The sequence below is a fragment of the Haplochromis burtoni genome, unplaced genomic scaffold (genome assembly GCF_018398535.1).
Source record: "Haplochromis burtoni strain Fernald_Lab_line unplaced genomic scaffold, NCSU_Asbu1 Contig_60, whole genome shotgun sequence".
Classification (NCBI taxonomy): domain Eukaryota; kingdom Metazoa; phylum Chordata; class Actinopteri; order Cichliformes; family Cichlidae; genus Haplochromis; species Haplochromis burtoni.
The window spans coordinates 416,727-440,616 of NW_024582421.1; the positions used below are offsets into that span (position 1 = coordinate 416,727).

Sequence of the window (23,890 nt, forward strand, 5' to 3'; positions counted from 1 at the left end):
TCTTGAAAGCAAAATATGTAGTAAGGACTTAAGCCCTATTCACAGTACTCTGTACAATTAGTTTCAAAGGTTTGGTTTCTGTTGGCTATTGACGAGTGAACAACTCAGGGAAAAACTTTATCTTTTACCTCCATCTAGTGGTGAGTAGGGAAACTTGGCGAGTACACCAGGAAGAAAAACAAAACTGTTTGAATAATTGTATGATAAAGATCAAAGCGTTTGCTTGACCACAGGTGAATTTAGAGGCAATTCATCGCAGCAAACAGGAAGCAAACTATTCAAATCATTAATGCTGTGAAGCAGATAAAGTCAAATGTTAAAACCAGCTGCTTTTTCTGTGTGATGCAAATTAAAGCGTTCTTTTTCTGGTTTGTTCTTTTCAGATATCTTAAGTATTAAAATTACAGTCATGTAGCTTCTTTAGGCTCAACATAATGCTTTGATAATGGGTTTTTTTTTTGTGAATTATACATAGAGGGGTGAGCAGCTGTATCTGCATGCGGTTGTGCACAAGCTGAACTCTTTGTCCCGCTGTGTGCCTGAATAGAAACCATTTTCTCCTTCTAGTCCACTGTTCTCTCTGCCTCTTCCCCTCCTCCTCATCTCCTGCAGTCTCTCATCCTATTCTCTGCCCCCCTCCCCCCTCTTTTCTTCTCATCACACCATCATTATGCAACTCTGGGAAAAGAAACACACTGATTGTTTGTTCCGAAAGAACAAATTACTACTGACAATTAAACTTTTCTCCATCCAACATTAAGATATAATGGCACTACAGAGTTCTTTTAGAAATACTCTTGATGCAACAGTGCATCATTAGTGCCTGGCCTGGTTTTGTGTCATCTGTGAAACAATGTGTGCCTATGACCTGTGAGCCTTCAGTAAATGTTATGAGAGGATATTGTAAAAGCTTTATCAGACATTCAAATACAAGCCAACATGGGTACTAAATTGTAAATGTTTTATCATGTGCCTCGTTATTGCTCATGCCCCAGTTCTCCTCTAAGCAGGCTGCCTGCTATATCAAATAGATAAGCTGTATTACTGATGACAGTTGATACAATCTCTGACTAAGTTGAAGCCATATAGACGTGAAATGAACATCAGATATTGAAAACCCTGTACTGCTAAAGCAGCTGTGGAACACAGTGTTAGTAAGCAGCTGTGCAAACCTGACCTTTGGTAGAGAAACCTCAGATGTTTTCAGAAATAGAATTATAATCAAAACATTAAAAATCGCTGGCTGATTAGGGTATCAGAATGCAAGTTGAATATGTCCTCATTTTGAGCATCAACACTGTCTCTTATCACAAAACATCCACGAACCACCATGAAGGGGCCTTTTAATTCCAGCTATTCTCAATGTGTTATTCATGGTAATGATACTAGAGATGTTAGACAGTATTTCTTATATATATCTGATATATTTCTTATATCTCAGACTTCTGAGGTGTGGTTTTTACACACACACGCATGCACACACACACAGACACACACTGTTTGGAACGGAACATATGTGTGTCTGTGTGTGTGTTGATTTAGACATATTCTCGATTTAGACTTATGCTCTGTAATTTATAATAATGGAGAATAAGCTGCAGATGCTCAGCTTTATTTTTTTTTTAAAAGGAAAAGGGTGCATGTTTTTTAAAAATCTGCTCTTTAGTGCGCATTGTCATTGGTTAAACGTTTCCTGGATTACATCTCATTGGCTGCAGACTGTGTCTGTCGTCTATCTAACGACGCCCCCATTTGCCAGCTACTTCCGCTGCTGTGTCAAGCTGAGGCTACACAGTAAATTCTTGTTCATCTTTCTGGACTTGCAGATACATTCAGCCTGCTCACGCCACTCAGGTACGATGACAGATATTCCGTTGGTCTTTCTATGGTCTTATGTTTTCTTTTCAGTTCCCTAAATTTTGCTTTGCCCTCTCTATTCAAAAAGGTGGCTAACCATGCTAGTTAGCAACCTTATTTTTCTTTAGCCCGCCCGCTAATGGTAAAGCGCTAGCTGTCAAAAAGCTCCGGCCAGCCTCGGCACTGTCAGTTTGTTGTGTGGGAACAATGATTTAAAAACATTGTTCTCATTTAGGAATATTGTATAGTTCGTCACATGTTAAATTTGGCAAGTTAAAGTGTATGCTATTATGTTAGCAAGCATAGAGTTTACAGTAGCATTTATTAGATGGGTTGTCAGAGCTGGGTGTTTTTCAAGTTGTCAGTGAAGGTTTAATTGGTAATTGATTTAGAATATAATTATTATTTGGGTATTTTTAATGTATTGTCAGTGCAAGCAGAACGATTAAGTTCCGTGTGCTGGTAAAAAGCTGCTGGTAAAAAGCTCTTGATGGTTGAGTGTGAGGGAGTCCTTCAGAGGAAAACATCTATTCGGATTAAAACCGTCACATTTTCTTCACCTGCAGCAGTTTATGTAAAGGTGCAGATTAAAGTCATTTCCTATCACGTTTCACTGCCTCAGCAAACATTGGTAATGTCTCCCCGCCAAACTGACTTCTTCCCGATTACATCCGCATCTGACTCGCAAGAGATTAAACAAAGGTTTGTCGTTTAAAGCTGGTGTACTTTAGGTCATTGACACAAGGTTTGCTCTGACACAGTCATCTGTTTGTCTACTCTCCCTGACAGACATATTGCTCAGTGGCATTCATAGTAGTACTACTGCATGTTTCCACTGTCACTAAGGAACTTAATGTAAGGAAGTGATACTGTGTTACTGACGGTCAATCTGCTTAGCATTGTTTGTTCATTTGATATCGATCTTTTGTAGATATGTCAGTAATAACTGTGAGGCAATTCACAAATGTTTTGACTACCACAATTTGATAAAGTTGAACTGAAAACGTTGAACCAAAATAACATCATCTAAGCAGATGATGAACAAAAAGTTCCCCTTTTTCAGAATCAGAATCAGAATACTTTATTGATCCCTGGGGGAAATTATTTTTTGTTACAGTGCTCCATTATAAATCAACATTAAGACAAGACAGACAATACGCTAACTAAGAATAGTACAATATATACATATATATATACATACATACATAAGTCACTCATAAATAAATAGCTGGAAAAGAAACGTGTGTAGTTGTAGCAGTAGACAGTGTGTTAAGTGGATGCGTTGTACAGGGAGATGGCCACAGGCAGGAAAGATTTCCTGTGTCGTTCAGTGGTGCTTTTCGGTAATCTCAGTCTCTCACTGAACGAGCTCCTGTGACTGACCAGCATGTCATGTCAGCATGTCATGTCATGTCTTAAACTTTTTAAGAGTTTGTTAAAAAAAAATGAGAGGTTTTGTTTTTGGTGGTGGTGGTGTTTTTTTTGTGTTTTTGTTTGTTTGTTGTTGTTTTGTTTTGTTTTTTTTGCATGATGGTACAGTGGGGGTGGATCTTTTGGATCCTGTGGATTATGTTTTTTGGACTCCCATAGTTGCTATATGTTGATCTTGGGACTTTGGAGGCCCAGCCAACACTTTAGAATATTTTTCATGTACCTTGAACCATTCCTTGACAGGTTTTGTGGTGTTACAGCATGCATTGTCCTGCCTGGAGAGTGAGTGCTGCTCCATGGGGGTCAGTTTAATTATGGGTTTTATTTGTCAAAGTATAAAAGCTGGCATGGAAACTTTCCCAGCAGAACATTGCACTGAAAGGATGCTCTGTGTTATGTACTTCACGTAGTAGCTGTTTTATTGTTGCTAATCATCTTTTGTATGGTTAGGATTAAAGTGAACTTCCCTTTTTAAAAAAAAAAATTGTTGCTTTATCCACAGGAGTATGAAGGTAGACACATTTTGTTTTTATCTTTACATGACATACTAGTCTGTCCTCTCTGGAATTGCAGTTGTTGTCATTTAGTTATGGGTTTTCCTCCCTAAGGTACCTTAATTACCCTCACCATGGTGTCTATGGCAATAGATTCCATTTGAAAGGGGAGCTTTACACTGTGCTAGTAAGTAAGTTTACTAGCACAGGTAAGCCTGTGCTAGTAAAGTAACCTTAGAGACCTTAGAGTAATGTAGTTCCACTTGAGAGCTAGATGAGCAGTTGTCCTTGTTGAAACAGCAATTGCCTAATTAAGGTGTTCATGGAATAAATGCTTATGAGCGTTCAGTTGTGGAATATCTGTGTTTTGTTTATGTTTTGCTTTTGTATTTTTTTTTCTGCCTCACATTAGAAAAAGTTTGTATGAGTACAATTTGTCTTTCAGCAGGATTGTACAAACGATTATTAGCCTGACCTTCATGAAGCTTGATGGAGCGGTGGTACGTGGGCAGAGGAAAGACCCATTGGATTTTGGTGGATCTTTTTAAATGAGCAAAATAGGGCAATGGCTCTGGTGGAGATTAGCCTGCCTAATGCTCTTGTAGTTGAGTTCTGTGGCTAAATTTAAGTGAACAGGAAGAAGATGTTGCAAGCCATGTCCCAAAAGTTGGGTTTCAGCAGTGTTGAAACCTAACTGTTGCAGCAATGGGACGGTCAGCAAATGCAAAATCAGTAGTTGTATTTGGAAAGCAGGGAGGAGTCTTGGTGTAGGTATGTTTTCAGTGTGATTTGTCTGTTAGCAAATACTAGGTTGCTTCTGCTAAGCTAAATTTGAATCAATTTATTTAAGTGGAGCATGGGTGAAGACCCATGAAATCTTTAGTGCAGCTTTGTGTCTCTTTCTTTAAATTTCTAATTAATTGTTAAAAATAGATGATGTTGTTTGTGTATCACATTATATTGTGATATTCTGTCGTTCGTACAGTTGCATCATGTACACGAAACTGCACGATTTCCTCAAAAGTAAATTAAAGATCTTTCAGAAGTTTCTCTGAAGCAAAAAAAGACTGGTATATTTTTCCTTTGGTAATTTATAACTGTAGGTGCCCTATAAAATGCAATTAAAGTATATTCTGGTAATGTGAAATTGACTGGTTGTCTCTAAAATCCATTGGAAATGTGGCTCCACATACCTTTTTACCTAAATGCCAGAACGCAGAGAAAGTTTAAACCCAGTCACCTGAACCTGTCAAATAACAACTCAAGTGCAAACAATGCTGATCACAAAACATGCTTTTGTGCACATGTTTTATCTAAACTCAGGAGTGCCATTGTTTGTGTTAATGGGTGGACAATTCAAGGGAGTTTCCAGGCAAGATGCTGAGCAGGCTTTGTTTCTGCATACACTGTGAAGGTAAAACTCCTCCTAGCAGGTTCTTCTTCCTAGCAGGTATCACTGGTATGCGCTGACTCACACTGTTCAGTAGTGTTGTGTGTGTGTGTGTGTGTGTGTGAGAGAGGGTGTGAAACTATACGTTCAGCATCCTGCCCAGAATGAGACAGTATCTTATGCCTTTGGGGTTTACTTGACTTCAAGCAGGAGTAGAATAAAGAGAACAAGCTCCTCCCTTATATTTGAAAGACAAACAGACAGGATAGACTAGCGCACATGATTACACATATGATTGAGCTTAGATCTCAAGTGCAACAAATTCAATGAAACATTTGTTTGGAGCTACCTTTAGTCTTTAGAAACTTACCTCATCAGTGTTAGGGGTGTTACAAAAAAAAAAAAAAGAGTGGGGCAAGAAATTAAATAAAATAATAAATTGCATATTATTCATTACTTTTCTTAAAAATAATGCAGTGTTACTTTCTCTGATGGGTCATTAAGTAATTTGTTCCATTACTTCCAAGTAACAGCGTAACATGACGTTAAATTCGTTGTCACATAAACTCATATACATAGAGCATCAAATTACATCTCTGTATCTCTGTTATATGTATGCTAATTTCTTTACATTTGCAAATGTACTCCAGTTTTTGTGTACTTGTTTGAGACATTTTTTTTCACCCCCTACTTCCTCACTTCTAAGGCTGAATGACTTATGCAATCTAGAGGTTACATGAGTCCTCAGTGTATTTCAGAAGTTTCACTGGGAGCTTTTGTTATTATACGGCAAGATTTTTCACTCTATCATTTAAATAATCTGTAAACATGTTTTACATTACAGTAAAGAGGAGGAAATGCAAAAGGATCAAAAAATATCTGACCAACATGGAAAAAAGATTTGTACTTGATTCTCATAGGAGAGTTTACTTTTCGTCACACATTTGAGTTATTATTGCATCAGATGTAAAAGTGTACGTTTGAGGCTGTTTGGGTGTGGTTTATTGCAATTTCCTCTCTGTAAATGGATTAATGGTTTTAATGTTAGCACTTAGTTTTTCTGAAGTGCTCCAGTCAGTGGATGTACTCCGTGAGGTTAGTCTTGTGATTGAAGTAGACTGAATTTGATTTCATAGTTTCAGTATACTATAATAAAAAGTAATTTGTGAATGATTGTCAGTTAGACCGTCTGTTGGTCTTGTGCTCTACTTCCATTCGCCAGCTCTTTGGAGCTTGGAACTTAAGTTTGGATAACGTCATAGAAAGCTCACGGCTCTCCAAGGGGAGATTGAGAGACCAGTGTTGGACTGTTAGAACAGCTTTGAAATTTATGAGTTGTTCGCACTAAAGTAAAAACTATCATCACTTCATGCGGAGACCCCTTCGACGCCAGCTGCGGCCTCAAGGCTGGAGCTGAACAAAACACCCTCATAACGACTGTGTTTAGACTGTTCCCCCCCATTCCATGCAAGGCCACCTGGGTTGGCTGGAAGACTGTTTACTTAGCCTGGCGGGGCGAAGGACACTGTCTCAGCTGAACTCCGGACACACACATACACTGATCCCCCCTCCCTTTCCAAACGCCTTCGATGCTTGACGCAGGTATGCTGCAGGACCGGATGCGCTGTCTACACCGGCTCTCTCTTACCCTTTACCTGCCCCTGTTGCTTGTCTTGTGTTTCTATGGTGTATTGATAGTCATGTGCTTTTTGTGCTGAGGTGTTTTTTCTATTATCAAACTGTTCTCCCACTAGGAGCTCAGTCTGAGTGGAGTTTTTTTTTTTTTTTCCCCTCCTCCTCTTACCTCATGTTATGTATTTTTTATTTTATTTTATTTTTTTATTTATTTATTTTTTAAAGTTGGTCAGAAGGTTCCTTTGTAAGTACGCATGCGCCATTAGCGTGCTGCCTGCTGTAACCCTAATTTCCTTCGGGATTAATAAAGTATTCTGATTGTGATGAAAACAGGAAGCACGGAACACAAAATGAACTAATTTTGGTCATTTCACCCAGTTAGACTCTTGCTCAAATAACTTTTGCTCTACGTCAGTCTAGTACTGGCTTACAGTACAAACATTTGTGTTTTGTAAGATGCTTGGGCTTAAGACAATCACGTAACAGCCTTTCCTGTATACAGACATGTTTCTGAAAAGATAAGAAACTAAAACATCATGAACCATCATAAACTACTGATTCAAACTTGGGGTGTAAGAGGTTTGAATCCCTGATGAGATGGCTTTTCATTGTTAATCAATATGGACCTTAGAAAAAATAGCGACCACGCACATAATGGTGAGTTTGGATAAATGAAATCTTAAACTCCCCATTAACCAAATACTTCGCTGTTCTGTGTTATGTCTACACATAGCAGAAGACTTCACAATGTATATGTTATGAATTGTAACTTTAAGTGCTTTGTTACCAGCAGCTTGTTGCAAAAACGCATAATTTGCTCTCATTTCTTTAGTTGAATGTGCAAAAAATTTCAAAGATGACAGTTTGACAGATGTCGGTGCAAAAATATAATTTTACAAGTTAATTCTCAAAGAGCTATTGGCTGAAAACTTGGCATATCTCTGCATGGTGTGCAGAGACCTGATACAGGACCTGGGAAATGCATCTGGCCTTTGAGTTGATCCACCCATTGTTTGCCAAATGAGATCTTTGAATGTTTTTCAAGAAGCCTAAAGAACTGTTCCTGGAGACTACTGACAGAAATTACAAAAAGGCTTCAGTGCGAGAGTTTAGGCTGTGTTGAATGATAAATTTTGTTAGAATAGTGCAAACACTTTTTTTGTTGCCTTACACTATATGTTCATGTGTATTTGCGCCTGTTTCAATAAATCATTGTACCCGTTTTCTAGCAAAATATAAATTCAATATGACCCAAAATGAGTGACTGAGACTATAAGCTTAATGGCAAAATGTTTAGATGCAAAAAAAGAAACATTTTCCAGTAGATTTCTATAGGACTTGATGTGTCCTACGTCCAGCACAAAACCATGAAGAGAAAGTTAGGAATGAGCAGGCAGAGTGGTTGGGGTCACCACGTTCAACAAGACCAAGCTAGGTTCATTCCTCCTGAGTAACTTGCTGTTTTTCAGTAGTGCACTACTTGCTGAGTGCTTTCTGAGTTCAGTTCCTTGGGTTGCTGCTTTGGCTTTAGTTTACTTGCAGCTACATCTACAGAGCACAAATGCCTATTAACACTCAGATCTCCATAGCGATTCTGTCCACCCCCCTTCTTTTTTTTTTTTTTTTTTCTCCCCCCCCTTCCCTTTCTGCACTCATTAGTGCACAGACAGCACACACAGCAAAATGCTGCTCTCTGTTGAACTCCCTCTAACACAGTGGCCTGTCTGTGATTCTTGTTCCCACTGTTGTCTCTCAGGCCACATTCACATCCTTCCTACTTCTCTCAGAATGGTAGATGAGACCCATTTCCTTCATCTTAACCTTGAGCCTTTGCTAGGAAAACTTAATCACATGACATAAATAGCAGTGTGGCATCTGAGTATTTAGATGTCTATATAAAGTGTATCAGATGAATGACAGTGAATTGCAGGGGTTATCCGTGTGTCCTTATAATATGCATTTGGCATTATTTGACCGAAAAGTTCCGGGAACTATCAAAGTGACATGAAATGACATCAGCACAGAGTATAATTTTGTCCTGGACCACAGGTTCATAGAAATAAGCCTCTGTGTCACAGAGACTAGTAACAAGAAAAAGTCCAGGACTGATCATTCTTATATGTGAGGAACTAATATTAACAACAATAGCTAACATTTAGTTCACACAGTCCTGCATTAGATAGCCCTTCTGGCTGTGGTAGAACAGGTCTCTTAACAGTGGGCCACATTTGGGTTATAGAACAGTTGCCAGTCCTGTCTCTATATATGCACAAACAGAACCAAAGCGCAGACGCTTTCTTAGTTTCAGTGTGGACTTGCTGTCCTTGTGGGCTATCCTAACAACATAAATCACTATGAGGAAAAATTGGGGTGAGGGGTGGGGGCTCCCGTTTCATCACATTGAAGTATTAAACAGTTATTCTACACTTTAACCTGGCCAGTGAGAATGTTAGCCATATAACTATTAGCAGATATCCGATGGACAGAAATCTAGTCCCAGGGAAACAGAAGTTACTGTACTTAAAGTGCTGGTCCCAAGTCTGGATAAATGGCAGAGTAACCTTAGGAAGGGTAATTTGTACCAAATCAAACATGCGGTTCCATGTGCTGTGGCAACCCATTTGGAAGTAAGGGAACAGTGTAAAGTACCTCTATCTGCAAATAATAAAATGATAACGTTAATGTGGGAGCTAGGCAACAAATATTTTCAGGCCTACCTTTATAGATATTTGTATCTGAAAACCGTTCGTTTTTCTTAAAGTCCCAGATTCAGCAACTAGACAAATGGTGGAAGCTTACCTTACCAATTCTATTTAATCAGCAAAGAAAGTATTGTGCCATATCACCAGAAGTACAGCACTACCTCAGGTGCAACCTTTCTCTAACGTTAGCCTTTTTTGGTTGTCTGCTATACAGTTTCTGCCATCAGTGGCATGTTTGTATGTGAAACTGACTTGGTATGTGGTATGTGTTTCAGTCTGTAGAGGTGTGTCCCCTGTTGAGGTAGGTGTGTGTAAAGAGAAATATAGAGGTGTGTGTATGCTGTATCAGTATGTTGCATGGCAACCTTGTCCTTTACTTTCTTTCACCTTGGCTCTACCTCTGCCAGTCTCTTGACTCTCTCTCTATGCGCCTTTTGGCTTTGGATGTTTTTTGTCTGCGGTGGACAGCAGAGACAGACATTACTTGGCTTATGAATGGAATTTTGGCATCAGTAGGTTTGCATTTCAAATGATTGTAAAATTTGTCACCAAATGTTGTACAATCTGTAATTAATGAAGGACTCGGAGTGCGATTTGACACAATCACTTGTCTTGTAACAATTGCTTTAGTTTAAGTAGTGTCTCATGTTTTATCAAAATCAGAAAATCTAGGGATAAACTGTGCACGTACCCTGTGTAATATTTTAAAATGTCTGTCTTTGTCTTCAAAAGAGAAGATATTATTGGTCCTGTCACTATGTATTTATAAATCATTTTATCCAAAAAAAAATGGATTAGTTCATGATATAAAGTTTTATTTTAGGTTTAGCTCAAGCTTTGATATGGGTACTGCTATATCTAATTTTGCAGGTAATTAACTAACTTTATTTAATTATTGATTTAGAAAGTTTCATAACAGTTTTATTTTACTTTCTCCTGATATTTCTGGAAAAATGGACACCAACAGTGAACTAAATCAGAAAGCTTAGTCTGTGGGTCTGTATTTGAAATGAGTTACATGAATGAGGAATGGGGTAAAGTTATCTCTGTTCCAAAGCTTTATCTCTCTGTTCTGTGTAATTTTTTTTTTTTTTTTTTTTTTTCTCCCCCATCTGCTGACCTTTTTTGTGGCTACATTTGGTGAGCTATTATCAAAGTACGGAGGAGAGTGGTTGTGGTGCTCATATGGTGCCATGTCTGTCATGGTTATGTAATGGCTCACAAGGCGTGTGAGACAGCGAGTGATATGATCTGAGAGCTTGCTGCAGCCAATCGGATACCTCTCTTTTTCTCTCGCTGTCTGTGGGTATGTGTTAGAATCTGTTTAATTTATCTGCCCAATTCTGGAATGAAAAGTAAGTTCTTTTAAAAATGCAAGACTATCAAAAAGCAAAACAAAACTTCTAAACATGGATTTAAACTGAAATTCAAGTTTTAGTGTGTGCAGATAAAAACGGTGGCTTGTCAGTGATTATGAAGAATTTATTTTTACTTTCATCTGTTGTTGCTGATGCTGAGAAGGAATCCTGGGGAAATATTTGTTCTACAAAATATAAAAGAATATTAAATTAACAGTGTTGTTAATGGAATACATTAGAGCACATAGAATTAATAGATTAGACAGTCTTTAATTTCCAAGTATTGCACTCAGTTTACTACTTTTCAAATACACAAACCTAATTATTCAGGTCGTCATGTGCCTCTGAAACTGTGCTTCAGAACAGCTTTAAGAAGTAGTGTTAGTTGGACATCTTACAAAGACCAGCTACAGCCTGAGTGCAGTAGTCATACTTTGTCTCAAGTGCTGTATCTCTATCAAAAGAAATTTTCTTATATTCTGAATAGGTTTAACCAACCTTATAAAATGGGTCTGCTTTTTAATGGGTTGTGAACAAAGAGCAGTTTGAGAAATGAGCTTAGAGTTCGAGTCAGTGTTGTCTTGACTTTTCTGAGTGAGAACTAGGTCAGCTTATTTCATCAAGTCAATAATGCAGTTCTATTATTGATGATAGTTTCCATCACTAAAGCACACACTCGTCATCTTCCTGTTTTCTCTGTGTGCCTTAGTGGAGCTAGGAAAATGTGATGGATATCCATTTCTGATATTGCCTTATTTTAGAAAGCTTCACTGAAGGATATTGATTCTGGTGACAGAGATTGTAGCACTGTTGAATTACAAACTGTGAAGTGGCCTGTCTATTGTACAAAACATTTAATGTCATACGCAAATTTTATTTTCAGTCATGTTTGCTTTGTGCATGGATGTTAAGGTTGGGAAAACGTGTTTTGTCTGTCATTCTGTTGCTGTATACTATAGCTATATATAAGGTTCAGTGGTCAGGTATTTGGGGGGTATTCATTTGGTGATGTGAAGACAATGTGCGACATGCCTTTTAACTGACAGCTTTGTTCAGAATCTGCTGTAACATTATGTTCCCATAGCTTCCACAGACCACTGACTATGAATGCACTGAAATATGAATACGGATTATCATACCACGACTCAATCTTTAAGAAGTGAGTTAGAGAAGGTGGTGTTTTCTTCCATCATATTTTCGACACAAACCCTGGTAGACAAGTGCATTAGTCAGATTTCCTCCGGTTGGGATTCCAAAATGTCCTGCAGAACCATTTAAAGGTTTGGGAGTTCCCTAGTTTATGTGATTTGCGAGGCCACAGGAAATATCACGTTTGTCCTGTAGATCTCCTGACTGATATGATCAGCTGATACAGTAAACTCCCTTTTATAGTGGAATTTCTTTTTCTTTGTTTGTTGTTTTTAAAAAATGTTGGCATAAATCTTTTCTAATACTGAATATAGGAAAATGAGAGAGATTTTTATTTATTAATTTAAAAAAATCTAGATCTTATTTAAGCCAGCCTTTCACAAGTTAGAAAAATGCTGAGTTGGACACTGAGTTAACTGGTGGAATATTTGAATAATAGTTTATCATCCATTCTGTCCACCTTATCAATTGTGGACGCAGAGGCCAAAGTTCATGTGTGTGCTGAAGGCGTTTCCTTTCTCTGGCAAAGGCAAAACCCATCCACTGTGTAGAAATAGGCCAGGAGAGTGGGAACAAGACTGAATTTGGTATTTTTATCTTCTAAATCAGTCAGCTGTATGAGACTGGATATTTCTTTTAGGATTTTCTTTACGCTTCAGGTATGTAAAGATTTTATAATTCTGGAGATCAGGTCTGTCACACTGCATTACTGTATTATTTAGACATTAATCTGTGCTCTCATGTTAATATTACTTGCAGGAGGATCCCACTAAGCAGCAAGTGGGTAGAAAGGAATTTAGGTTTACTGTTTAATATATAATTATATTAATGTAATTAATATTCATTTTTTTGTGTTTAGAGATGCTTTTTTTTTTTTTTTTTCTTAAGTGTAACCTGTAGGTATCAACTTTTTTTTTTGCATATCCCAAAATAGGTTCATCTGAAACAATTTTATTATTATGCTTCACAAAGGCTGCTGTAAACACAGTGGATAACATTTGGTAATTTGGTTTGACTCCTGATGGAAATACTGCTGTTAAAATAAATCAGAAAATTGTAAATGCAAATGGCACTTTGCTAATTTTAAAAGCTGTTAAATGGTGCAACACTTGATCAGTGGAGTTATGACCATAAGAATGAGTTTTCCATTATAGGGGTCAACTCCAGCCTCAGGCGTGTCCTGCAGGTTTTAGATTCACCCTGGGTCAACACACCTGAATCAAATGATTAGTTCATTACCAGGCCTCTGGAGAACTTCAAGAATGTTGAGGAGGTATTTAGCCATTTAAATCAGCTGTGTTGGATCAAGGACACATCTAAAACCTGCAGGACACCGGCCCCGAGGCCTGGAGTTGGGGACCCCTGCTAATAGTGATGGCCATGCCTTCATTATCAAATATTCTTCTAGCATGGGACTGTTTGTCCTACAATAGGCATCTACAAAAGTTATTTTTCTGTGGCAGTAGTAGATAAAAGTGTCAGTGTAATTTATTGGAAAATGGATTAAATAAAAATAAAAACAAAAAACGCACAGAATACAGTGGAATGAGATGTGTATGTCTTACACAAATTCACCTTTGCCTGTTCCCCTTCCCTCAGGATGTGTGTCTTGCTCATACAATATTAATATTATGTGAGCATTTTGTTGCCTTGTACTTGTGACATGTGCAATGACAATAAAGTTGAATTCTATTCTATATTAATTGTGCAACATTCCCAATAAGCAAGTACTGGCTATAATAATAGAGTTTAGTTTTACTCTTTAGGTGTATTTATTGGTATTTATTAGTATTTGGCTAGCTTTGGGTGTGTAAATATTAAGATTGCATATAATTTTAGTAATAGTTGTAAGTAAATATTGCATATATGTGTAACCCTGCTAATGGAGGGTGCCATCTAGATTACATCTGTCATATTGTTGTTAACACACATGCGTTTCACATATGGCCTCATTCTTCTATCATCCTTATAAATCAAAGGGGCCAATTTAATTTTCATATAGCTGTCTGGTATTCTAGTTCTAATGTTTAGAGCCATTGGTGATACCTATTCCTGAGCTGTGTGTGTGTGTCAGTCAACATTTGACATGTGGGGTGTGTCATAATAAAATGATGTATGCTATCTTATAATAATGGTAAGAACAGGCACATGGTAGTAGTGGTTGTAAAACTAAGCTGATTTTTATTTTATTTTTTTATTTATTTTTTTTTTAAAGTGTCCAGATGAAAATATTCTGTGTAATGGTAACAAAAATCTTTTTACATATTGTGTGAGGTTTTTACATCTTAAATAGTTTTTAAATATGGTCGGCACAGTGAACAAATTCCTTTTTAAGTGCAGCTCGGGTTTTTGCTAATTAATTGACACACTCATTGACCCGTTGGCATTACTTTTTTTGTTCTGTGTGATGAATAAACTGGAGTTTCAGTTTATTACGAATTGTATTTCTTGAAGGTTAAGTTACTAATTAAACAACTCCTTTTACTTCCTTGAAAGTTTAAGTCCATGTTAAAATGTGTTTTGAAACTCTCAAAACTCTGGGCTGGTAATTTTGACCTGGGGAGTTACAAGTTATTCTGGGTCTTGCTTTTAAACTGGGTGAAGCTAATGTACCAAGCAGAGGGTAACAAAGACTCAGAATGCCTGTGACAGTGGTGTCCCAATTGCGTAACTACTGAACTAGAAACATCTCTGTTTTCACGCAACAAGCCATGATAGACAAAATTGTGACTGTGACAGAACAAGCAGACTTTGAGCGGATGGAACAGATGGTTAGATCTACTGTAAAGAGCATCAAGATGGTCCACTTAATGCAATTTTCTCTGCATGTTGTTTTTATTTTTGAAGGTTATCATTCCAGAAATGGAAGAAAATGTGTTAAAATTTTGATTATTCTTAGTACATTAGTACTCAGAGCATGAAGGATGCAATGACATTGTGTGCAGCTTTCTGTAGCTCACAAAGGTCTCTGATTTGCCATTGAATTGTTGCTCTAGGGCTTGTGTGAATGTGTTTGAAGACAAAGCATATGATGGTTTATATTCTCCCAAATTGTTTCAACTCCAAAGAAAGTAGAAATCCCTTGGAGGGAGTGGAGGCTACGGCAATTTCAGTTATAAATTACCTTAAATTGCAGGATTATTGCAACCTAAGAACATTATGATCCCAGCAGTATGTTTACACCCTTAAGGCCTTTATACATAAAATTTGTATAAAATTTGTGCAAGCAATTTGGTTTCAAAAATGTTTCGACTTTGTTTTGGGGGGTTTTGTGCAAGTTGGTTGTTGTATAAAGGCATTTACAATTAATTAAATGAGAATAAAGGATTATACCCATTTTAAGAAAAAACAAACAAAAAATAACACATTTTTGGAGGTCTGAACTTTAATGTGTTGACTTTATTTTTCCACTTTTGACTTAAAAAAAAAAAAGTGGAGGGAACAAACATGGCAAGTAAACACTAGTTATAACCTTTTTATATTGATTGTTAGTAATATATTTGTTTCTTCTTTTTTTCTTTCTACAGATTATTCATTTGCCTTGGTCAAAAGAGCCACATAAATTGAAGACTGGAAGTGCATCCGTTGTTTGTCTGCTAACTAAGCAGCTGATTTGCTCAAATTGACATCTGCTGGTGTCATTCCTCTGAGGACAGACCATCTACTGAAAATCTGTGTGAAGCTGTATTTGGGACATTGTCTCGATATCAGACAAACATTGCTCTGTTGTTGTGGTGACACTCAAGCGAGACCTAGATTGACAGGTCTCCTTCCAGAGTAACTTTTCAGAGCAGCCACCAAAAGGAACATGTGCTAGAAGTTCAACATCTGTCCTAAACAACTGGTCAGCTTTGACTCTAGAAGATGAGCAATGACGATGAGTTCTTCGATGCCGTCACAGGTGGGTGCTTAATGTACATACTTATTGACGTGTTTCCCTCTAGTTTATCTTTTATTAAGAAAGGGGAAACATGCATGCTTCCTGTATTTCAGGACTGTATTGTGATTTTGTAGTTCTCACTTCTCCTTTGGTAGTTTAAAAACTTAAAAAGGGTTTTTAGAGGAAGAGAAATATTTTGTTTAGCGTTTTGGTATTTATTAGACCTGATGTATATATGTAATCGTTATTTTTCTTAGGTCTTAGTCTTTCTCTGGAAATTGCTACATGGTTTTTCTGCAAGAGGCTGCCACTCCTAATTAGATGGTCTGTTTTTGTTGTCGAAGCACAATGCTGTCCAGTGGAACTTAACCTGCCTTCGTCTGATGATTAGTTGAATAATTCAGAGGTTGGCTGTCTTACGACTATGATTAGTGATATCAACAACAACCTGGAGGGTGTGTGGTTCATACTTGTGTGTCTGTATTATATTCACAAAGAAATTTCATCTGGTAGAAACCGCCAAAGTTGGTGTCAGTGGGATAGTGGTGACTACCCCAAATCAGCATATTTGAGGAAGCCAGCTAGACTTCACTCTTTTTAAAAGTATTTTCACTTTTTTTTTTTTTTTTTTGTGAGCAGCAGTTAATAGTCCTTGAAGTCAGCACTCTCAGGATTTCGTGCAGCCTAATGTTACAGTCCAGGTGAAGGTCTGATATCAAGCAGTACCCATTTATAATTACAAAGTACAGCCATGGTGACTCGCCTGGGGTTTGTGAGCAAGCATTCTTGGAAGCAGATACCTGGAAACTCAGGAGAGATGAACTTTGAACTGTTTACTCTAGGCAGATCTACCTCAAGTTTAGAAGACATCAAAACAATATAAAATCTCAGGATTAATGAAGTCAGCATGTGTAGGTTCAGCATTGAATGCTGAAATATGATTATAATATTAACTCTGAGAAATAAAGGCATGCAAACACTTTATTGTTGTAGATAAATTAGCAGTGCAGCCACTTATTTAACAGCTCGTTCTGTGCAAGGATAATAAGAGGGCAGGCAGGGTGGTGTTCTCTGTTAATAAATATTAGAATCACTGTTTTGTTGTTTGATTACCCCATGTTGACGTAGAGCCATTGCTATATGGCTGTCGTCACTTTAGCAAGTCATTTCCATTCAGGTATAAATAAAAGGGCTGTGTGTGTGCCTGCACCTGTCTTTGTGCCATTGTTATGATCATCTTAGTAATTTGAGACAGATGCAGAACAGCGGTGATCTATTATTTATGTGGTAGCATCAGGTATCATCTGGCTTGGCTTTAGCATCTTTTTCTCTTCTTAATTTACCCTCAAATATTTTGTTGTAACTATTTATTTTAAAAATATTACTAATGTGCTTGATGATTTGCCCGGGGCACACCTTCATAACACCTACAGAAGCTTGAAAGACATTGTTGAAGTGCAGCTTATATAATACATGAAAAGAGATTATCAAATATTTAAAGTTCCACAACCCTGGCTATGGGTCAACACTAATGTGTGGCAAATAATTTTGTGTTGCACATCCTGCATTTAATGAGTCAGTTTCATACTGTGCAATACATTTTGTTTCTCAGGAAGTGGAACTTGCGACGTCTCAGTATCCATCCATTCGCTTCCGCTTATCCTTTTCAGGGTCGCGGGGGCGCTGGAGCCTATCCCAGCTGTCATAGGGCGAGAGGCGGGGTACACCCTGGACAGGTCGCCAGTCTGTCGCAGGGTGTCTCAGTACTAAAATAAAATATCTTGTTGTGACTTATGTGATGATACGAACAATGCACCTTTGTACCTGACACCTGATTAGGCGTGTTTTCTGAGTAATGATAGTCATTAGTGTTTTTAAGCTTTTGTTAATGCACCACCTTTAATTGCCCACAACTCCATCCTACAGTACTACGCTGCAGATTATTCCAGCCCATTCTCATTCCCACGCCATGAACATCTGCCTTTTTGTTAAATCCACTGACGAGATGCAAGATATTCACAATCTGTCCTTTTTTTGAGATTATGATGGCGAATATGACTCCTTATAATATGCTCTCCTCCATGTTGAGCAATGATGCCGAAAGGTATTTGTGTTAAATGTGGCCCTATGTTGTCGTGGCCAGGCTTCCTTATGTGAAAGGTTTGAATTGAGACGTAGATTGTTATTACCTCATAAACAAGTTTACTGTTGTTGTCCCAGGTTTCTTAGTTTACAACAAGTGTAAAGAAGTTGACATGGTGCGGATATCTGTGACGTCAGTTTTCTTTGAATGCCACATTTCTTTTTCTTCCGCAGGCCTGGAATCGGACGAGTCGTGCGAGGGGCTGTCGGAGGCCAGTTTCAAAGATGCACAAGGGATTGGCAGCAGCAGCCAGAAGAACAATGGATCAGTCCCACAAGAAAATGGCATCAAGAAACACAGGTACTCCTGCATTCCTCACCCACATTCCATCTGCTGTGTGTGTACTTGTTTGTGGAGAAGTACTCTCTTGGTCAAAAACAATTGAGTTAAGTGGAACATTTTTGGGCAGGGTCACAATTTGTAATGGCTCAGTTTCATACAAAACGCATACACAGAAAGGCACACAATGCTGCAATTTTTTGGGTGCAGCAGTTTAAAGGTGACGTATTTTTAAGCTTAAAAATAATGAGGGGGGAAAAAAGGGGGGGAGTTTTGTTGTTGTTGTTGTTGTTGTTCACAGTGGGGGGCTGACTTGGGTGACCTATATGTGAAGGTGTGGTGTGTTTACTTGAGTTAATTTCCTTTTATAAATTTTAAGATGTCAGTGGAAAATTACCAAGTAGGAATTTTAGGATGGTTAGGTGACTGGGTTTAGTTCCTGTGAACAGAGGTGAGATGAATTGGCTTTGCACTTACTTGTTCTTATCTTCGTGCAGAATTTCTTTATCTTCTGCCCTGATAACAAACCTGAACGCACTATCTCTTATCTGCAACCTTGGATATTTCTTTTCTTCTCCATTTCAGGACATCTCTCCCTGCACCCATGTTTTCCAGAAACAATATCAGTGTGTGGAGTATCCTGAAAAAATGTATTGGACTGGTAAGGGAAAGCTGGTTATCAGATTTAAGAGCTTCTCTTCTGTACGTGAAAGGCTTTCATAGAGGTTTTCATAGTCATATTGGGCAGTATTTACAGTTTTTAATTTGCACACAGATAAACTGAAACAAGAAAAATATATTACATAAAATTACTTGCTAAAACCACAATTTGAAAAACGTTTTAGAGTTCAATAGTATAAAGGGTAATATGTTAGGTAGCTTTTTTTCCCATTATAGTTTACTGTAATTTCTTTCCATTTTTTCCCCCCTTTATATGCACTACTGTGTTTAGTCATGTTGTATTTTAGGAGTTATTCTAGTTAACCTGTGGTTTAACTAGTGTTTAGTGCTTTGGCTGCTGACACAATTACAGTTTTTGTGATATAATAGAGTATATTCAGCTTTTATCTTAATGTTAAACAGGAACTGTCCAAGATCACGATGCCCATTGCCTTCAACGAGCCGCTGAGCTTCCTGCAGAGAATCACGGAATATATGGAACACACTTACCTCATCAACAGAACCTCCTCAATGTCCGACTCCATAGAGCGCATGCAGGTAGGGAGAGACGTGGACACACACGTCCTGTGTCATCTACCATGTTTCTCTGCTATCACCCCTGACACTCTTCTCCACCCACTCCACCCTAGCTCCCCACAATGACACTCTGTCTTCACCTCTCTTGTCCATTGCTTTGAATGGTTGCAGTAGAGCCACCAAAAAAATTATCCAATCGAATATCATAAATGAAATGCAAATAATCTGGACATAGTATGGGGAGAAGGAAAAAACAAAACACTAACAGACATACTGAAGAGATGACTTGGACACATACGCGCATGCTAACTTGGTCTGTAATTGTTTCTGTTTAGGCAGTAGCTGCTTTTGCTGTGTCAGCAGTTGCGTCGCAGTGGGACAGAACTGGAAAGCCCTTTAATCCTTTGCTGGGAGAGACCTATGAACTTATCAGGTACACTTGCTTTTTTTTTTCTCGTTTTTTGTGAGGTCACTTTGTTTTACCAGTTAGCTTTCAGTCTCTCTTTTCACCCCTGCTTCTTGCAGAGAGGACCAGGATTTCCGAATAGTGTCTGAGCAGGTATCCCATCATCCTCCAGTGAGTGCATTTCATGCAGAGAGCCTGGCTGGGGATTTCGTGTTCCACGGCTCCATCTACCCTAAACTTAAATTCTGGGGCAAGAGCGTTGAGGCAGAGCCTAAAGGGACTATCACACTAGAGCTACTCAAGTTGGTCACTTAAAATCTTTGCGTTTAAATTATTTATTCATTTATTTTAATCTAAAACTGAGTTCTCATTGTGTTGTCTTTTTTTTTTCCCTTTTTCTTTTTAAACTTTCTTCTTTCTTTTTTTTTTTCCCCTTTTTTTTTCTTTTTTTTCCCCCCCTGCAATTTTCATCTAGGCACAGGGAGGCATACACATGGAGCAACCCTAACTGCTGTGTACACAATGTCATACTGGGAAAACTGTGGATAGAACAGTATGGCACAGTAGAAATAGTCAACCACAGGTATTTAAATGATGCTTGCATGATAGAACTAGATACTAAGAAGTGTTTAACCTGTATTGATCACAATGCTTCCCTATAACTAGAGTGAGGAAATGACTGCAGTCAAGTTCAGATGAAACACTGTAAGGCTAACAAATGTTTACCCACAGTTCTCCATTCCTGCCGTGCACCTTCCTTGTTTCGTCTAATACTAGACACCAGCCTGCTTATGCTCTATGTGGCTTCACAGGCAAACAACGTCTCCTTCAACATTTATTTTTCTAGGAAAGCAGTGCAAAGCTTTTATTGTCCTTATTGCTAAGCGTGCTGTGTCTTATTCACACAGTTGCACAGATTCATGCTAGTAACTGTGAATCAGCCAGACCTTACTTGCACTGACTAACTGTTGTCAAAACAGCAGGGTTTGAACGTGAACCTCTTTTATACAAATAGCCATGCAAAGTGATTTATATGAACGTATAATTGCATGATAAATCCACCACTTTATAATGTCAAATAATGTTGCTTTGTCTGTTTAATTCACTATAATGAGCTCTGCCAGTGAAGAGATGTTAATTGGCTCTTGTCTCATTTTTCCTGCAGCACTGGAGACAAATGTGTGTTGAATTTCAAGCCCTGTGGGATGTTTGGCAAAGAGCTACACAAAGTGGAGGGATACATCCAAGACAAGAGGTTTGTGTTTACTCTAACTGGTTTGTCATCTACATTGTGAATCTTTCTGTCTTCAAACGTTTAAAAAGACATGCTAATGCATTTTCATTATTTTCAATCTCATTTTCCATTGTACTTTTCTTCTCCTATTATTGACCATTTTCTTTTTTACATACCTTTTTTTTTGTCTTTTCTAACAATTTCTTCTCTCCACTTGCATCTCCAACTTTTTGTGTCTTGCCCTTTTTGCTCCTTTTCCTGCCACATCTTCTTACTGTCGTTTTCATCTTCCGTTTCTATCCAGTAAAAAGAAGCTTGCTGTCATCTATGGGAAATGGACTGAATGCATGTGGAGTGTCGACCCTCAGGCCTATGAAGCACACAAGAAGTCTGAGAAGAAAGGAGACAACAAAAAGCAGAAAAATGTAAGAACCTGTGCAACTAATATTTTACATCTGCAATAAGAAATCATAAAAAAACAACAGTGTAGTGCCAGTCTGTGGGCTTTCTTTCTTTCTTTTAAAAAATAAATAAATTCATCTAAGTCATATTTCCTTTTCTTCTTCTGTCTTGATTTCCTGTTATTGTCCACAGCAATCTGTGTGGTCGTATCTAGGTAAACTAACAAGCTTGTGTAGATCAGTGCAGAGGTTTTTCAGCTCTTCCCCTTTTAGTCTGCTTATTTGTTTGTAGTTGTGTGCAAATGCTCCAAACTGCAGGTTTGGAAATAAACAGATACTGACAGAAGCTTTGATCTCGCTGGTAACTGTTTGTGCCTGCAGCGTTCAGTCTCTGCTGATGCTATCAATTGGTCCAGTAGTTACAGTGAGTTGTATCATTCACAGGATGAACTTGAGGGCGCTGAGAACGATGACGCAGATGACATGCCCGAAGTCCAAGAGACTGTGTCTGTTGTACCAGGAAGCACTCTGTTATGGAGGATAGACTCTAGACCAGCACACTCTTCTGTGGTATCAAAAATAAAGTTACACATCCAAATTGGTGGCCCAGAACGCACACACGCAAACACACTCATTCTTGACATCTTTTATTCTTTCTCTGTTTCCCAGATGTACAACTTCACAAACTTTGCGATGTGTCTGAATGAGCTGGAGCCCGGCATGGAGGCCATCCTGCCCCACACAGACTGTCGCTTCAGGCCTGACATCAGAGCAATGGAGAACAGCAACATGGGTAATTAGATTTTATCTGATCAAATTTGAATGCGTCGCTGGCTGACATTCAATAACTTGTTTGACAGAACTGTTGTTTAAAAAGAAAACCAGTATGCTATGACTATGTGGACGTTTAAGACGACTTTTAGAATGATCACTCTGTGAAAGTAAAACAAAACACAACAACAACAAAAAACAAAACAGAACCAATAAAGAAAAGAAACTACAAATGTTTTACTTCTGCTGCTCAAAGCAAAGGATTGGCAATAAGTCAGTGCTTCCACCTGCTGGATGTTGATGGTATTGTGCCAATCCAAAGTGAGTGAGTTCCACAGGTGCCTAAAGAAAAATGGAAACAAATGAAATTAAAGGGGTAAATAAGCATGTTTGTTTTGTTTGTAATGTTTTGTTACAATCTGAAACCTTTCGACTCTTTGTTCTTGTGAAGATGAGGCCAGTAAAGAAAAGGAAAGACTGGAGGAGAAACAGAGAGCTGCCAGAAAAGAGAGAGCCAAGAGAGATGAGGAGTGGTCTACTAGGTGAGAAACGCACACTAACACATGAATTCACTTTAATAAATTTTTCTGTGGTAACCTTTACAACAGCTTCAAAATATACCAAAAGTAATGAAGTTTTCATGATGCTGTTAGATGTCCAGTGTACATGAGAATAGCAGGGGGATTGCAGTGCTGCAGAAACTGTTCTGGTTAGTTGTTAAGAGTAGAGCTGAGCCCTAAAGGAGAATCTGTTACCATAATGGTTAATCTACATTCCTACCCTCACCCATGGCCACAACATGGAATGTAGCTTTTACTGCAAGTGTTAAGAAAATATTATTTACATAATGGACATTTTGTGTTCCACTCTCATTCTGTTTAATAAAATTGAAGCTACCAACATCCGCTTACTTTATTACAAAGGCTGGAAACGGATTCAGTGAAGCGAAGTCTGTATATTTAAAGCTCACTAATCATTGATGAGATTTATTTGTTTATACCGTATGAAAACTGAAGTTTGTGAAGAACGTTTTGAACTGAATAATGGATTAAAAGAGCTGCAGGCTGAAGACGCAGAAAGGAAGGACAGCTGTTAAGATTACAGATTGACAGGGAAATGCAGGTGGAAAATAATACACAGACTTCTTGGAGGTTAATTATAAAAGTTATATCTAGAAACTGGTAACACACTTAAGACCAAAGCCATAGTAAATCCCTACAGAAGTGTAACCTGTGTTGATTTTTTTTTTTTTTAGGTGGTTCCAGATGGGCACCAATCCATACACAGGTTCCCAGGATTGGATCTACACTGGTGGATACTTCAACAGGAACTACCAAGACTTGCCCGATATCTACTGAAAACCTACTTGCCTTTCTCCTCCTCCTCCACCATATCCATAACCTCCCGTTACACCCTCCCCCCCCACCCACCCCCGGTCATTAACTGGAGATAAAATGATACAAATCATCATCAAGGCACACCAACTCAGATTGGAAATGCATACAAAGAAGCTGAACGTTGTTGACTGCCGAGTCTTCAGTAAAAGTGATTGTTTTGGGGGGG

General features: G+C 38.2%; 1 protein-coding gene across 3 annotated transcripts; it reads left to right on the top strand.

Moving 5' to 3' along the window:
- Positions 1-1,715: 1,715 nt before the first annotated feature.
- osbpl2b (oxysterol binding protein-like 2b) lies at positions 1,716-23,884 on the top strand. 3 transcript variants are annotated; one of them, XM_005939011.3, is made up of 14 exons: positions 1,716-1,854; positions 15,544-15,917; positions 18,213-18,339; positions 18,904-18,979; positions 19,402-19,536; positions 19,851-19,948; positions 20,041-20,223; positions 20,397-20,504; positions 21,087-21,176; positions 21,460-21,580; positions 22,001-22,126; positions 22,226-22,349; positions 22,779-22,869; positions 23,583-23,884. In XM_005939011.3, the coding sequence occupies exons 2-14, from the start codon at positions 15,881-15,883 to the stop codon at positions 23,683-23,685; spliced, it is 1,419 nt and encodes a 472-aa protein (XP_005939073.1). In that variant the 5' UTR covers positions 1,716-1,854; positions 15,544-15,880; the 3' UTR covers positions 23,686-23,884. The 3 variants fall into 3 exon arrangements, with proteins under 3 accessions (XP_005939073.1, XP_005939075.1, XP_005939074.1); XM_005939013.3 differs by lacking the exon at positions 1,716-1,854 and adding an exon at positions 8,461-10,021; XM_005939012.3 differs by lacking the exon at positions 1,716-1,854 and adding an exon at positions 10,617-12,675.
- The last annotated feature ends 6 nt before the right edge of the window (positions 23,885-23,890 follow it).

What these genes read in the sequence shown, in the direction of transcription:
- osbpl2b (XM_005939011.3), top strand. Translation starts at nt 15,881, where the DNA reads ATGAGCAATGACGATGAGTTCTTCGATGCCGTCACAG. An exon ending in ATCACACTAGAGCTACTCAA is followed by an intron (nt 20,224 to 20,396) that starts GTTGGTCACTTA and finishes ATTTTCATCTAG; the next exon opens with GCACAGGGAGGCATACACAT. An exon ending in GATGAGGAGTGGTCTACTAG is followed by an intron (nt 22,870 to 23,582) that starts GTGAGAAACGCA and finishes TTTTTTTTTTAG; the next exon opens with GTGGTTCCAGATGGGCACCA.